At 49.4% G+C, this 15,953-nt stretch overlaps 2 protein-coding genes across 5 annotated transcripts; one reads left to right on the top strand and one right to left on the bottom strand.

Annotated features, from left to right (window-relative positions):
* Positions 1-6,724: 6,724 nt before the first annotated feature.
* On the bottom strand, positions 6,725-9,242 carry SAT2 (spermidine/spermine N1-acetyltransferase family member 2). Of its 3 annotated transcripts, none has more exons than XM_055304672.1 (7): positions 9,020-9,242; positions 8,837-8,888; positions 8,633-8,716; positions 8,448-8,549; positions 8,289-8,329; positions 7,765-7,947; positions 6,725-6,870 (listed from the first exon to the last, which is right to left on the bottom strand). In XM_055304672.1, exons 1-6 carry the CDS (start codon positions 9,098-9,100, stop codon positions 7,780-7,782), a joined length of 528 nt encoding a protein of 175 aa, XP_055160647.1. In that variant the 5' UTR covers positions 9,101-9,242; the 3' UTR covers positions 6,725-6,870; positions 7,765-7,779. The 3 variants fall into 3 exon arrangements, with proteins under 3 accessions (XP_055160647.1, XP_055160648.1, XP_055160646.1); XM_055304673.1 differs by lacking the exon at positions 6,725-6,870 and adding an exon at positions 6,879-7,152 and having other exon boundaries at positions 9,020-9,153; XM_055304671.1 differs by lacking the exon at positions 6,725-6,870 and having other exon boundaries at positions 7,597-7,947.
* A 326-nt stretch (positions 9,243-9,568) lies between these two features.
* Positions 9,569-15,714, top strand: SHBG (sex hormone binding globulin). Of its 2 annotated transcripts, none has more exons than XM_055304669.1 (9): positions 9,569-9,698; positions 10,316-10,522; positions 10,689-10,780; positions 10,947-11,136; positions 11,448-11,612; positions 12,515-12,677; positions 12,811-12,947; positions 13,645-13,852; positions 14,106-15,714. In XM_055304669.1, exons 2-9 carry the CDS (start codon positions 10,409-10,411, stop codon positions 14,252-14,254), a joined length of 1,218 nt encoding a protein of 405 aa, XP_055160644.1. In that variant the 5' UTR covers positions 9,569-9,698; positions 10,316-10,408; the 3' UTR covers positions 14,255-15,714. The 2 variants fall into 2 exon arrangements, with proteins under 2 accessions (XP_055160644.1, XP_055160645.1); XM_055304670.1 differs by having other exon boundaries at positions 9,581-9,698; positions 10,377-10,522.
* The last annotated feature ends 239 nt before the right edge of the window (positions 15,715-15,953 follow it).

Raw genomic sequence — 15,953 nt, 5'->3', positions numbered from 1 at the left:
GGATCGAGTCCGCATCGGGCTCCCTGCAGGGAGCCTGCTTCCCCCTCTGCCTGTTTCTCTGCCTCTCTCTGTGTGTCTCTTATGAATAAATAAAATCTTAAAAAAAAAAAAGAAATTTAGTTGTAGAAATGGATATAAAGTAGCACAGAAATTAGAATCATGTGTTGTGCATTTAATCATTCAGCGAAGTATTTGTTTCGCCCTCACGGTGTTCCAGTAGCTGTGCTAAGAACTAGGGGTACAAAGACAAGATATAGTCCCCAAAAGAACGTTTGTAATATACCGGGAAGGGAAGGATAAACAAGTTTAAACCAATCCGTAAGTGCATAAGGATTGACCAAGGACGTGATAGAGACCAGCACTAGGTTTAGAGGGAATTCCAAGGGTCTTCAGAGTGACCAGAAGAAGACAGAAGAAGTAACCTGAATGGAGATATGAGGCCTGAGTGTTTGTTTGCTAGAGGGAAAGCACAGTAAGAGTAGTCTGGAGCTATCAGAATATGGCTGGTGATGCAGAGGAGCAGAAAGAGCCTGTCCTTTAGGGAACCACAACTAGTTCAAATAGTTAGGTCTGAAGCAGGGAGCTGCAGGAAGATGGTCTGTGAGGCACTTGTAAATCAGATTAAAGAGAAAGGCTTTTTGCTTTATGAATACTGAAGAACCACAGAAAGATTTTAAGCAGTTGTGTAATGTGGCAAGAATTGCATGCTTCAACTGTGGAGAATGGATTGAAGAGTAAGGGTGGTCCCAAGGTTCCAAGGTGTGAGACTGGTGAGTAACTATTGCAGGTAAGTAAGAAAGATGCTGAGGACAACATGGATTGTCCTTGGATTCGGGCTGTGGACAACAGAGGTACCAGTTGATTGGTGCCTGTTAAATTTACAATAGAATCAATAAAAATTAGTGAAGAGGGTGGTGAGAGGTGGGCTCAGGAGCCAGTAAAGAAGTGGGAGGATTCCCAGACAACTCTCAGATTTGTACTTAGCATCTCCGAGTGAATGATGCTGCCAATCATGGAAGAAAGAATTCAGGAGACAAAATTTTGGATGACACGTTGATGACTTTGAGTTTGGTTTTGCTCTTTAAGGGTCCACCATACAGGTAGACATCCCTTGTCTTCAATAAACTTCTCCTTCGACTTAAATATAGGTTTTTGTTTTGTTTTGTTTTTTTAGATTTTACTTATTTATTCATGAGAGACACAGAGAAAGGGGCAGAGGGAGAAGCAGGCTCCCTGTGGGGAGCCCAATGCAGGACTCGATCCCAGGACCCCAGGATCATGCCCTGAGCCAAAGGCAGACACTCAACCACTGACCACCCAGATGCCCCTAAATATAATTTCTTTAGCCTTCCACTATGCCTTTACCAGGTCAGGCCTTCCACCTCACACCACCAAAGCATCCTATACTTCTTTGTGGGACTCATCATGGTACTATTAATAATTTGTTCAACGTCTGTCTTCTGCCATCTGTGAGGTCAGAGACTGGGTTCCATGCCTGTTTGTGCCCCCCACTGTATACCCAGTATCTAGCACAGTTCCCTGAACGGCAAATATCAACTGAAATGAAAGGATCAATGTTCTGCAGGTCCAGGGACACACAGGTACGTGGTCCAGGATAGGTCTTGGCTAGAGAGGCAGACGTAGGAATCATCAGTATATTAGTCATAGCTAAAGATACAAGACAAAAATAAATCTCTAAAGAGAAGTGTCAACTGAGAAATGAGTTGGTCCATGATGAAACTCTCAACTACAGCAGTATTTAAAGGGCTGGCAAAAGAAGAGGCGCCTTCAGAGGCACTTGGATGGCTCAGTTGGATAAGCCTCCAACTCTTGATTTCTGCAGGTGTCGTGGTCTCAGTGGTCAACTCTGGGATTGAGCCCCACATAGGGCTTTGTGCTCAGCTGGGAGCCTCCTTCTCCTTCTCCCTCTGCCCTTCCCCCTTGTATTCCTCCCCCCCTTTTTAAAAGATTTTATCTATTTATTCATGAGAGACACAGAGAAAGAGAGAGAGAGAGGCAGAGACACAGGCAGAGGGAGAAGCAGGCCCCATACAGGGAGCCCAATGTGGGATTCCATCCCGGGATTCCAGGATCATCCCCTGGGCCAAAGGCAGGCACTAAACTGCTGAGCCATGCAGGCGTCCCTGCCCTTCCCCCTTCTCATACTCTCTCTCAAATAAATAAATAAAATCTCTTTTAAAATTAAAAAAAGAAAAAATAAATAAAATTTAAAAAAGAGGGCAGTCCTGTTGGCGCAATGGTTTAGCGCCGCTTGCAGCCCAGGGCGTGATCTTGGAGACCCTGGATCGAGTCCCACGTCGGGCTCTCTGCGTGGAGCCTGCTTCACCCTCTGCCTGTGTCTCTGCCTCTCTCTCTCTCTGTCTCTATGAATAAATAAATATTTTTAAAAAATTAAAATAGAGAGAGAGAAGAGGTGCCTTCAAGAGTATCCGAGCATTGGTAAGTAGGGTGGCAGAGACAGTAGAGAGACAGTAAAGAACAGCAGCGATTCTGACAAGGAGAGAGAGAGAGAGTTTAAATGGAGCAGATGATCATGACAGTGGCTGTCAGACCGAACATTTAGGGTTTGGGCTCTTTTTTTTTTTTTTTTAAAGATTTTATTTATTTATTCATGAGAGACAGAGAGAGAGAGAGAGAGAGAGAGAGAGAGAGAGAGGCAGAGACACAGGCAGAGGGAGAAACAGGCTCCATGCAGGGAGCCTGATGTGCGACTCAATCCTGGGTCTCTAGGATCAGGCCCTGAGCCAAAGGCGGTGCTAAACCAGAGCCATCTGGGCTGCCCTGGGTTTGGGCTCTTAAGCAATAGCAGTGACTGAAGTTTGTTTTAGAAATGGTACCATCGCAAACTTCCAAGCCTCTGACACCAACCATCCTCTCGGGTTTAACTTTTCTTTATCTGCTGTAGTCATTGTTTATTCAGACAAAAGATCGGAGTAGGAAGAGAGGGAACAGCATTTCAGATGGGGAATGGCATGTGCAGAAGGCCCAAAGGGGAGAGTACAGTGAGGTACTGGAAAGAGTCTAACATGGTTAGAACCAACTGGACAGGAAACACAAGGCTGGAAGCGTTGGGCCAGAGCTTGGAGGAAGTGGAACAAATTTAGAAGTTTGGACTTTCTGCTGAGAGCAGTGGGAGCCATTACAGGATTTTCAGCCAACGTGCCTTTTAGCAAGATTACTCTGGCCAGACTATGAAGGATGTGTCAACAGAAAAAGCCCAGCTTGTCTTTGGACTTCTAAATACACCGAGATTAAGAGAAGCTAGAAAGATGAATAGGTTGATAGAAGAATGTTGGATAGATACTGAAAATGGGGACAACATGAAAATTTACATACTGAATGTTGACACTTGCCCCTGACCTCTTCTTCACCCCACTCTAAGAATACATATGGCCAATCTTTTACCCTCCAAGTAGGAGTGGGGAAGAATTTTCTGAGAAATCTGATCAGATGAGAAAAAAAGACCTAAAGATACTGGCATTAGGGATTCCTCAAGGAAATGGCCTAGTGGATTGCCCCTTAGTAAAGTCCACATTTAACAGGCCTAGGGAGGGACCTGCCACATAAACACACACTCACACAGTTTTCAATTGTACCTTAGTGTGCCAATCTTAAATATGAGCACACAACTGAGGACTACCTGGTGTTTGAGGAAAGCCTCTAAAATGAAAGAGCTGCACCCCCTACCTGCAAAAAAACAAAAATAAAAAAATTGAGAAGGAAAAAAATAGTTTAGAAGAAATAAAGACTATGCAAGGAGAAAAAAAAATTTAAACTATCAGGGGTGGGGTGCCTGGGTGGCTTAGTTGGTTAAGCATCCAACTCTTGATTTTGGCTGAGGTCCTGAGATTGAGCCCTGTGTCAGGCTGCACACTCAAGAGAGGGTCAGCTTGTGATTCTCTCTCCCTCTGCCCTTCCCCCCACTCCTGTGCATGAGTGCTCTCTCTCTCTCACAAATAAATAAATAAATAAATAATCAAAATCTTTAAAAATATATTTAGGGATGCCTGAGTGGCTCAGTGGTTGAGCCACCCAAGTGCACCTCCCTTTTTTTTTTTAAGATTTTATTTATTTTTTAAAGTAATCTCTATGCCCACTGTGGGGCTGAAACAACCCCAAGATCAGGAGTTGTATGCTGAGCCACTTGGGTGGCTCAGTGGTTGAGCATCTGCCTTTGACTCAGGGCGTGATCCCGTGGTCCCAGGACTGAGTCCGCATCAGGCTCCCCGCAGGGAGCCTGTTTCTCCCTCTGCCTATGTCTCTGCCTCTCTCTCTGTGTCTCTCATGAATAAAGAAATAAAACCTTAAGAAAAAAAGTTGTATGCTCCACCTACTGAGCCAGCCCTTTGCCCCTCTATGCTCCCTTTATTTATTTATTTTTTTAATATTTTATTTGAGAGAGAGAGAAAAAAAGAGAGAGCCCAAGCATGCGCAAATGGGGGAGGGGCAGAGGGGGAGAGAGAGAATCTCAAGCTGATTCCTTGCTGGGTGTGGAGCCTGATCATGACGTAGACAGGATCTCAGGACCTGAGATCATGACCTTAGCGGAAACCAAGAGTCTTACGCTTAAACGACTGAGCCCCCCAGGCACCCCTTTATGTTCTGTTTAAAAAGCCCTCCCCCTCAGTGCCCTCCAGTTTGTTCACTGCTGCTGTGGCCAGAACCCAGGCCCTTACACCTCATACCACTGATCAGGCTCCACATCTAACAGAATCAACTCCTGGGAGGCTAATGAGGTGATGAGTGGGCAGGAGCCCAAGGCCAGCCTGTGGCTGTAGAACAGAGTGGTGCTAGATTGCAGACATCCTGTGAAAACCGGCCAAGTCTGGGGCCAAGGCAAGAGAATAATGTGAAAATCATAAACTCTGAAATGCAAAGGCAAAATGAGATGGGGCAAGATAAATTTTGGCAGTATTGTTTCCTAGTTCATGCCCTTTTCTTCTGGATTAAGTATTAAAGTTTATGCTTTTTTTTTTTTGAAGTGATACATGAGAATGGCACAAAATTCAGGAAATTCAAAGTGGCAAGTGGAAAAAGCTATCCCCTGGCCACTCAGGTCCTCTCCTCAGAGGCGACTGCATTCTCTGTGCTTGTTTGTGCATCTTTCCAGAAATAATGCATTCTAATGATATTTAAGGTTTAAAAAAAGCCCCATCACTAGATAAGTTGGTCATCCTTGAAAGATATAAATCCTGGGGTGAAAGATTCAGATGCAATGAAACGCCGGGACACCTGCACCCCGATGTTTCTAGCAGCAATGTCCACAATAGCCAAACTGTGGAAGGAGCCTCGGTGTCCATCGAAAGATGAATGGATAAAGAAGATGTGGTCTATGTATACAATGGAATATTCCTCAGCCATTAGAAACGACAAATACCCACCATTTGCTTCAACGTGGATGGAACTGGAGGGTATAATGCTGAGTGAAGTAAGTCAATCGGAGAAGGACAAACAGTGTATGTTCTCATTCATTTGGGGAATATGAATAATAGTGAAAGGGAATATAAGGGAAGGGAGAAGAAATGTGTGGGAAATATCAGAAAGGGAGACAGAACATAAAGACTCCTAACTCTGGGAAATGAACTAGGGGTGGTGGAAGGGGAGGAGGGCAGGGGGTGGGGGTGAATGGGTGACGGGCACTGAAGGAGACACTTGATGGGATGAGCACTGGGTGTTATTCTGTATGTTGGTAAATCGAACACCAATAAAAATTAATTTATTATAAATAAATAAATAAATAAATAAATAAATAAATAAATAAATAAATCCTGGGGTGCCTGGGAGGCTCAACTGGTAAAACCTCCGACTCTTGATTTTGGCTCAGGTCATGATCTCAGGGTCCTGGGATTGAGCCTGGAGTCAGGGTCCCTGCTCAGCAGAGTCTGCTTGAGGATTCTCTTCCTCCCTCTCCCTCTCTGTCCCTCCCCCAGCTCATGTGCACTTGTGCTCTCTGTCTCAAATAAATAAGTAAATCCTTAAATATATATATATATATTTTATATTAGATTTAATTATATATAATTTATATGCATTGCATTTATTTGTATATTATTTATACATTAATTATATATGCGTCTGTATATATATATATATATATATATATATATATATATATATATATATAAATCCCTGTCAGATTGAGATAAGCCAAGGATAAGAGTACTGGATTTTTCTGGCTCCCATTTATAGGAGGGGTTGACCACCTTCATTATCTCTTAAGATTGTCCTAAAGGTCCATTTGCTCTAAATTGGTTTTAAGGGCCCCAAATTGGCACCATTCAGGAAGAATCAAGGCCCTGATGTGTTCTGTTTGGCTACATCCTTTTTTTAAATTTGAATTTTATGATGAATCTTCAGTTCTCTACATTTCCATAGAAGTCTAGAGATCCTGTTTCTTACAATTTACCCATTTATGTTACCTACCTGCCCCCTTTCACTGTCTAAATTATGACCACTTAACCAATGGTTCATTAACAAAAGGAATATAATATGCCACCATCAAAAGTGATGACAGATGTGGACATCTGGTTGGCTTTGTGGTTGAGAGTCTGCCTTTGGCTCAGGTCAGGATCCCAGGGTCCTGGTTGAGTCCCACCTCGGGCTCCCCACAGGGAGCCTGCTTCTCCCTCTGCCTGTGTCTCTGCCTCTCTCTCTGGTCTCTCATGAATAAATAAATAAAAATCTTTTTAAAAAGTGATGACAGGTGTATGTTTATTAGATGGAAAATAGATGTTTCTGATATATTAGGAAGTATATGATTCCTGGGTGCCTGGGCCGCTCAGTCAGTAGAGCATGTGACTTCTGATCTCAGGGTCGTGAATTTGAACCCCACATTTTGTGTAGAGCTCACTAAAAAAAAAAGAAAAAAATTATATGATCCCATCTCTATTCACTTAACTCATTATGTGTATATATGGACACTGAAAAATATAAAGAATTGATCGATACCAAAGGGTTAATAATAGTTATGCAAGTAAGGCTATGGGTTCTATTTTTATTTCATATGGTCATTCCAATTTTCGTGCAGCCAATCCACATTACCAGTGTAATAAAATGCTGTGAAAGTAGGACATGAGCTTGTTTCCTTCCTTGTCTCCATGGGTGCTAAAGGTTTGTTTTGGTTTTGCTGAACTGGAAAATAAGGACTTTGTGACTTTTGAAAAAGAAAAAGCATTAGCAAGCTGATTTTTTTTCCCCCAAAGTTGAGTTAAATGGCCCTTCCCAGCACCCCCGAAACACCACCAGCAGGTGGCAGCCCGCTCCATCTGTTGAGTCAGCCGCCAGCCTCAACTACATGGCCTACACCTGAAGTCCACACACCCCAGACACCCTTTGTCTGGGTCCCAAATGGGACCAATGGGCCTGATGTGCCTAGCTGGCAGCTTGTTCTTCTTTTCTCTATATTCCACAGGCCAGAGCCAAAAGTCTGGGCCGCTGAGAGTGAAAGTCACCTCGGGCTCACCTTTACCCCCAGCAGTGGCATCCAGCCATCAGGAGACCAGACCAAGGTGCTCGGGAAGGACCCCAGAACGGCTGAAGCTTATGGAATCACCCAGGGCTCTGCCAGCACCATGCTTATAGTAATTCTCATTTATTTTTCACCCTCAACAAGGAGGTGGAAAGGCCTCTCCCCCGATTCTGCACACCCAACCTCCCGTTCCTCAGGGAGATCTCTGCCAGAGGACACAAGTCTCTGAGTGCTTGAGCTGGTGGGGAAGGAGGAGATCAACGAAGAGTGATTACCCCCAAGGCATGGTGTCACTTTCCTGCCAGCTCCCTCATCACCTCTCCTTCGAAGCGAAAGGAGTGCCAGCCCTCAGTTTCCGTCAGATCCTGGGCTCCTAGGGCCTTGTACAAATCCATGGCTGATTTGTTCCAGTCCAGCACGGCGAGGCGGAACTGGGAGCAGCCCTTGTTCAGGGCCACCTGTGGGAGAAGACATCACTTACTTTTCCTTTCAAAAAGGAAAAGGTGGGACACCTCGGTGGCTCAGAGGTTGCACGTCTGTCTTTGGCTCAGGTCCTGGGATCCAGTCCCACATTGGGCTTCCTGCATGGAGCCTGCTTCTCCCTCTGCTTACATGTCTGCCTCTCTCTCTCTCTCTCTCTCTGTATCTCTCATGAATAAATAAATCAAAATCTTTACTAAAGAAAAGAAAAAGAAAAAGAAAGCCTTTTCCTTTTTTTTTTTTTTTTTAGGAAAAGGCTTTCTGACCGTCCACCTGACCCCTGTGCCTCCCACACCCGCCTGCTTTTCAAGGGCCTCACCTGAGCCACCTTTTTGATTATTTGGGAGCCAATCCCTTGACCTGTTGTGGGAGAAAAAGCGGAAAAAAAGGGAAAGGGGGTTGTTTCAGTTGAAGGGAATCAGAAGAGGCCTGAGATCAGGGAGCAGAGATGGGGTTGGCCCCAGCCTCCGCCTCCTACCCCGATATTCGGGCATCACGTAGATGTCTTCCAGATAAACGTTGCGCCCCTTCCACGTGCTATAGATGAAGTAGTACAGCCCATAGCCCACCACACAGGGCCCTGAGAGGAACAGAGAAGAGGGCTCAGGGACTGGGCACCTGGCAGGACAGGACAGGGGACCTCGGAGGTCCGGCTCTTCTTACCCTGCGGCTCCCCGAGGGCGGGGAGAAGCTCCGCCACCAAACAGTGATAGAAAGGTTTCTCTCCGAAGCCATCTGCTCTCAGGGCTGCAGGGAGGGAGGGGCGGCAAAGAGACCGAGAGAGAACCTGGCCTGGAGAACCCATCCCTCCCCCCATCCGTCCTCTCTCCCCAGCCCGGGCCTGCACGCGGGTGTCGGGGTCCCTACCTTCCTCGCTGATCTTCACCTGGTCCGAGAGTTTCTCGTACTCGGCCAGTTCCTGCGGCGGTGACAAGACGGACGCCGGATCAGGGCTGGGGGGCCCCTCCCGCGGCTACCCCGCCTCTCCACCACGCACCCCTGCCCCGGGGTCGTTCCCCCCCCACCCCGTTCCTGGGCCGCAGCCGTCACCCGAATCAGTCTCAGTATGTGTCCGCAGTCTCCCTCCTTGGCCTCTCGGATCCGCACGGAAGCCATCTGGACCCCCGCCATCGTCTGGGGCTGAAGTCCGCGACTCTCCCTAGAGTCCTGCAGGCAGGGGGAGCACGGGACCCCGGACCGCCCGGGAGTGAGGGTGGGGGGGCGCCGCCAGCTGGGGCCGGGGGAGCGATGGGCGCGAGGGGCGGGGGGGTCCTCTCGACGCCGCACCTCTGCACCCGCCGGAGGCCTGCAGAGTGCTCCGCCCAGGGGTGGGGTGGGGGGAGGGGCCCTCTCCGCGCCGCACCCCTACCTCGGCGGGACGCGCCCCACCAGCCAATCAGCTGGCACAGCAGGCCCGCCCGGAGGCCCTGGCCCTGCCCCCCACCGCCGGCCCCCGTGACTGGGCCCCAGGGCAGGGGTCAAGGCTGGACTGGCCGCTAGCTTGCTGTTGTCGCCTGGGTGTCCCAGCCTCCGTGGGTGAAACCCCGCAGTTCAAAAGTCACCTCCCCCGGACTTCCCTAAGTGAAATGTGCAGTGATTCCCGGCTGTACCCTTCACTCTCACTCCCTCACTGGAGGCCAAGTCCCCCCAGCTCCGAGACGTGTTTTGTAGAGGAGATCTTGAGTGACTCCAGGTGTTTTCTCTTCGGTGCACTGGGATTTCAAAACGGGTCAGTGAGAGGGTGATGAATTTCTATTGGTAGATGCTGAAACTTCCAAGTAAATAGGGAAGAGGAGATAATTAGGAGTGGGGGCCGGGCCTCCTCTTAGTAGTCACTAAATCATTCTCAGGGCCAGAGCCTTCCTCTAAGGCTAGCCTCACAGCCCTAGGAAAATCCTGAGGGAGGAGCTCAGAGCAGACAACAAGCACTGCATTATCTCAATGAATCCTGGTTACAGTAATCCCATAAAGTAGGTCCTATTTTCACATTTGATGTATAAGGACAATAAAGCACCATTGGAGAGTGATGTCCCCAGACTCACCCAGCTAGATTTTGGGTATTCCACGTGTCAGCTGTAGTTGGCACAGAGCATGCTTCTTGGGGTGCAGAGCAGGACTCTTTCTAGACATCAGGCCCGTAGAGGCATCTCCTCAGCTGGGCAGAAGGTTCCAGGTCCCAGGCCAGGCTCTAAGGAGGAGTGGGGAAGTATCCTATCCTAGCTCATAAACCTTCCCAGCAGGGGGAGTGTAGTGGAGGAATACTGTCCCTCCCCCAAGTTGTCCTGAGAGGGGTCAGAGGGGCCAGAGGGTCAGTGCCCCGTCTCTTGCCCCCCTTCTTCCCCCCAGGGCAACCTTTAACCCAACACCAACTACAGAAAGGCTTCCTGCCCCCACACATTATCCCCAGAGTTCTCTGAGCCACAGAAAGGACTGCTGACCATGGACTGCAGAGGCCCGCTGGCCACATTGCCTGGGTGGCTGTTGCTACTGCTGCTGCTGCTTCCACCTCCCGGCCACCAGGGACTGGCCCTGAGACAGGGTCTCTCCACTCAGGTGCAGGACTGTTGGGATGGGTGCTTAGCCCATGTGTGTGTTTAAATGAGCTACACTCTGGCTCTGCTCCTGCCTTCCCTTCCTCGCCTCCCCTCCCCCATGCTGTGGCAGTGTCCTCATGTCCTCCTGTCCTCGGTCTACCTTGTTTGTTTTCTTTCTCTGATAGAGGATACAGGACCTCCCTTCTGTGCACCTCAGCAACGGCTCAGGAGGAGAGCCTGTCACTGTCATGACCTTCAACTTTACCAAGATCAAGAAGTATGAGGTTGACCTAGCCCCCTTGACTGAGTCCCCTGACCCTACCTTCTCTCCTGTGGATCTTCTCTTTTTCCTGTCTCCATTCCTGACCTTTAGTCTCCCCCACCCCACTTTTACCCCCAGAGGACATGCCTCATACACAGTCTGTCCTTCTCTGTCCTCCTAGAAGCTCTTCCTCCTTTGAGCTTCGAACCTGGGATCCAGAGGGAGTGATTTTTTATGGCGATACCAACTCAAAGGATGACTGGTTTGTGCTAGGACTTCGAGATGGCAGGCCTGAGATCCAAATGCACAATCACTTGGCCCAGCTTACCGTGGGTGCTGGGCCTCGGCTAGATGATGGCACGTGGCATCAGGTAAGCTAGATCTGGTCCTGAGGGGCGGGGTGTTCTGAGCTGGTCCGTGGAAAGGGAACAGAAATGGGTTTTCGGGCATCCCTGTCCTATTGTCATCTTATTCAATCCACACAAAACCCCCACTATGGGGGGAGTTGCTATGCTCATCTCCAGCTTTCTGGAGGGGAGCTCTGAGGCTCAAAGACTGAGTGAGCCAAGGATGCTTGCTGACTCCACAAGTCCATGTTCTTTCTGCTATACATGACTGCTTCTGAATAGAGTGGTGGAGGCAGACCCAGGGGCCCCTGATTCAGCTCTGCTCCTCCCTGCAGGTGGAAGTGAAGATCCTTGAGGATTCACTGCTATTGACTGTGGATGGGGAGGAGGTGCTGCGCCTGAGACAGGTCTCTGGGCCTCCAGCCACCAACACACCCCAGCCCATCATCAGAATTGCACTGGGGGGACTGCTGTTTCCCATCTCCAACCTCCGTTTGCCGGTAACTAGGACAACAGGGCTAGAGATCACAGACCAGAGCTGTTAAAGTGTGGCTGGCTAGGTGACCATGGGACTCTAAGGCCACACTTAAAAAATATATATTTTATTTATTTATTCATGAGAGACACACACACACACACAGAGAGAAGCAGAGACACAGGCAGAGGGAGAAGTAGGCTCCGTGCAGGGAGCCCGACATGGTACTCGATCCCAGGTCTCCAGGATCACGCTGAAGGCAGAAGCTAAACCGCTGAGCCACCTGGGCTGTCTCACTCCCTTTTTTATTTTTTTATTTTTATTTTTATTTTTTTAAGATTTTATTTATTTATTCATGAGAGACAAACAGAGAGAGAGAGAGGCAGAGACATAAGCAGAGGGAGAAGCAGGCTCCATGCAGGGAGCCTCACGTGGGACTCGATCCTGGGTCTCCAGGATCATGCCCTGGGCTGAAGGTGGCACTAAACCGCTGAGCCACCAGGGCTGCCCCCACCCCCTTTTTAATTTTTTAAATTTTTATTTTTTCCCCACCCCCCTTTTTAAAGAAAGATAAGGCCACACTTTTATTTTTTTTAATTTTTTTAATTTTTATTTATTTTATGATAGTCACACACAGAGAGAGAAAGAGGCAGAGACACAGGCAGAGGGAGAAGCAGGCTCCAAGCACCGGGAGCCCGATGTGGGATTCAATCTGGGGTCTCCAGGATCGCGCCCTGGGCCAAAGGCAGGCGCCAAACCGCTGCGCCACCCAGGGATCCCAAGGCCACACTTTTAAAGAGAGCCAAGGGCATGAGAGTTGGGTGGGAGAGGCCAAATGCTTGGAGGAGAATAAAATGAGGGTGGAGAGGCACTCCCATGTCTTGATCACGACACCCCCGCATCCTCCTTTCTGTCCACCTGCTCCAGCTGGTCCCTGCCCTGGATGGCTGTGTGCGCCAGGGTAATTGGCTGGACCCACAGGCCCAGACCTCAGAGTCTACCCCTGCTAGTAGCCTCAGAAGCTGTGCTGTCCAGTCCCAACCTGGGACATTCTTCCCTCCAGGAACTCGTGCAGAATTCAGTCTCCAAGGTAAAAGGCTGTTTTTTCCTCTATGGTCAGTTCTGTGTCTGCCTTCCCCTGTCTCCCTCCATCACTAGCCACCTCCCTCCATGAGTCCCCAGCCTTGAGTCCTCAGGTGGATCACTTCTTCCCCCGCCCCCAGACATTCCCCAGCCTCACGCAGAGCCCTGGGCCTTCTCTCTGGACTTGGGACTCCAGCTGGCAGCAGGTTCCGGCCACCTCCTTGCCCTGGGGACCCCAGAAAACCCTTCCTGGCTCAGCCTCTACCTCCAAGACCAAGTAAGAGAGGGTGCTGCCTGTATTCAGTGGAGCCTGGGGGCAGACAGGGTTGGGGTTGGGTGAAGGGGGACTCCAAACTGTTAATGTGAGGAAAGCTAAAGACACATCTTGAAGCTGCTCACAGTAAGCACATGGCATTTTATTTATTTATTCATTAGATTTTTTTTTTAAAGATTTTATTTATTTATTCATGATAGACACACACAGAGAGAGAGAGAGAGAGAGACAGGCAGAAGAAGCAGGCTCCTTGCAGGGAGCCCGACATGGGACTCGATCCCTGGTCTCCAGGATTGCGCCCTGGACCAAAGGCAGGCACCAAACCACTGCGCCACCTAGGGATCCCCTATTCATTAGATTTTATGTTTAAGGAATCTCTATATCCAACGTGAGGCTTGAACTCACAATCCTGAAGTCAACAGTCACACACTGTAGGAAGTCAGACAGCCAGGCGCCCCTACAAATGGCTTTTGTTTAGATTGCATTTACAAGGCGGGGGGGGGGGGGTAGTGTGGTTTTATAGAGTATCAAGCAAGGAAAATTGAGGCAGCATTTAGGTGATAGGAATGGTCGGTAGATGAAAGGTATGGCCCAGAGGCCCCATTGCAGTGGCAAGGGGTGGGGTTACGAGGAGTTGATGCAGTTCCTTCTCTCTCCCCCTCACCCCCCCACTCACACCCCTGTCCCACACACTCTGCAGAAGATGGTGCTGTCCTCTGGGTTGGGGCTGGAGCTGGATCTGCCCTTGGTCTTGGGACTCCCTCTTCAGCTGAAGCTGGCTGTGTCCAGGGTGGTCTTGACCCAGGGTTATAAGAAGGAGATCCTTGCTCTGCCTGCTTTGCACCTTGGCTTCCTCCTCAACTTGTGGGCCCAGCCCCAGGGGCTCCTATTCCTGGGAGCTCTGCCAGGTAAGACGGTGCTGTTCATGTTCCTTAGCACACAGCTGGAAGTAGCCAGAGGGAGAGGAGAAGACAGGCAAGTGTGTGTTTTTAGGGGGAAGGAAACGTCTGGAAAGGAATAAGAAAGGCCACAAGAAGAGAGGGGATATAGAGGCAGTGGGAGGAAGCACTTTAAAAAACTTAAGTCAGAGAGCTGAGAAAATGGGGGGCTGTTTGGGGGTCTAAGCTGCCCTAATTACCCCTCCATGCGCCCTCCCTCTAGGAGAGGCTTCTTCTGCCTCCTTTTGCTTGGATGGCCTTTGGGCACAAGGCCAGAAGCTGGACATGGACCGGGCCCTTAGACGAAGTCAGGACATCTGGACTCACAGCTGTCCCCAGATCCCAAGCAATGGCACTGACACCATCCATTAAATCCCCACCTACGAATCCCCTTGAACATCGCTCATTCATTTATTCAACAAGTATTAGCTGTGCATCTGCAACTTTGTCGCTGTGCTGAGCAGTGGGTCCTATTGATGAGTAAAACCAACCGTGGTGCTCCCAGTCCCCTGGGGGAGGCAGTCATTCAGCAAAGACCAAGGCATAAGTGGATGATTGGAAAGTGATGAGCACCATAAAGGAAATCATCATGAAAGCTTGGGACCCTAACCTAGTCTGGGGGTTCAGGGCTAGGGAGGAAGCTGTGACTTCTCAGGCTGAGATTCCAGCAGCACCCACTCACCCCCCCCACACACACACACTTCAGTGCAGGTCACTTTCTGGGAACCAGGAGCCCACCCACTTCCCGGGCATTTCCTCCCTGTATAACTTCAGCCTTCTCCCAGCCCAGGGGTTCCTGAGGGGTCTGGAGGGAAGGAAAGCAGTGAAATTCTGTTGTCCCTTCGATGGGCCACTGCTGTGCAAGGAAGGGACAGCAGGGGGTGTGAGAGAGCCACTGAGAGAGAGGGCAGGGGTTCTGGGAAAGAGGGTGGGAGCAGCTGGGAGAAAAGAAAAAAGGAGTCCTAGCAGAGGAAGAAGCAGTCTGCATCTCTTCCAGTCTTGGTCTACTTGCAGCATTCCTAGATGAATTCATCTCTACTCCATTAAACAAAGAGCTGGTTTAGGCTGGTCCCAGCTGGAAGAAACAGAGTCAGGAATATCTCTGCCCTCAAAGAATATGGTAACTCAGCCCTCAGCCCCCCAGACCTCTGCAGAATCCCAGTGCCCCAGCCCCTACTTGGGGCACCCTCCTGTCTCAGCCCCTTGCTTCCTGGGAAAACTTCAGACCCTCTCTAGGGCTGTTAACCCACCCCCCATCTCCAAAACCCATAGGGATCCCCACCTCCTGGCTTCTTAAAATGATTTTTCTCCCAGTCACCCCCAGCAACAGGGTGAGTCACTCATTGGCCCTGCTGTCCCGTTCTGCAGGGATCAGCCAGGACCTAAATGACCCCTGGATGAGGAGGCTCCAGGAGAGGCTCTGGGGTGGAAGAAACAAAGCCTAGGCTTCTCCTTGGACCCTCCCAATCTTGAGGTTGCTGGTCTACCGATGCTTCCAGCAGGTGGAGTGTTGTGGAGAGTCCTCAGCATGGTCAGGAAGCCCAGATTCAACTCCCTGAGCAATGTTTGGGGTCTGCCTGGGCCATTGGATATGTCCATTCAGCGGGTATTTACTGAGCACCTACTGTGTGCCAGGCACTATTTTAGACACTGACAACACATGGATGAAAAAGACACAATCTCGGGATCCCTGGGTGGTGCAGCGGTTTGGCGCCTGCCTTTGGCCCAGGGCGCGATCCTGGAGTCCCGGGATCGAATCCCATGTCAGGCTCCGGTGCATGGAGCCTGCTTCTCCCTCTGCCTATGTCTCTGCCTCTCTCTCTCTCTCTCTCTGTGTGACTATCATAAATAAATAAAAAAAATGGCTTTAAAAAATTATAAAAAAAAAGACACAATCTCTGTTCTTCTTCTTTTTTTTTAATTTATTTATTTATTTGAGAGAGAGAGAGAAGGAGAGAGAGCACCAGGCAGGGAGGGCAGAGGGAGAGGGAGAAACTCCAGCAGATTCCATGCTCAGCACAGAGCCCCAGAAGGGGCTCTCAATCCCACAACCCTGAGATCACAGACCCAA

This window comes from Nyctereutes procyonoides, unplaced genomic scaffold (assembly GCF_905146905.1).
Source record: "Nyctereutes procyonoides isolate TBG_1078 unplaced genomic scaffold, NYPRO_anot_genome, whole genome shotgun sequence".
Classification (NCBI taxonomy): Eukaryota; Metazoa; Chordata; class Mammalia; order Carnivora; family Canidae; genus Nyctereutes; species Nyctereutes procyonoides.
This window is presented reverse-complemented; position numbering and strand designations above follow the sequence as displayed.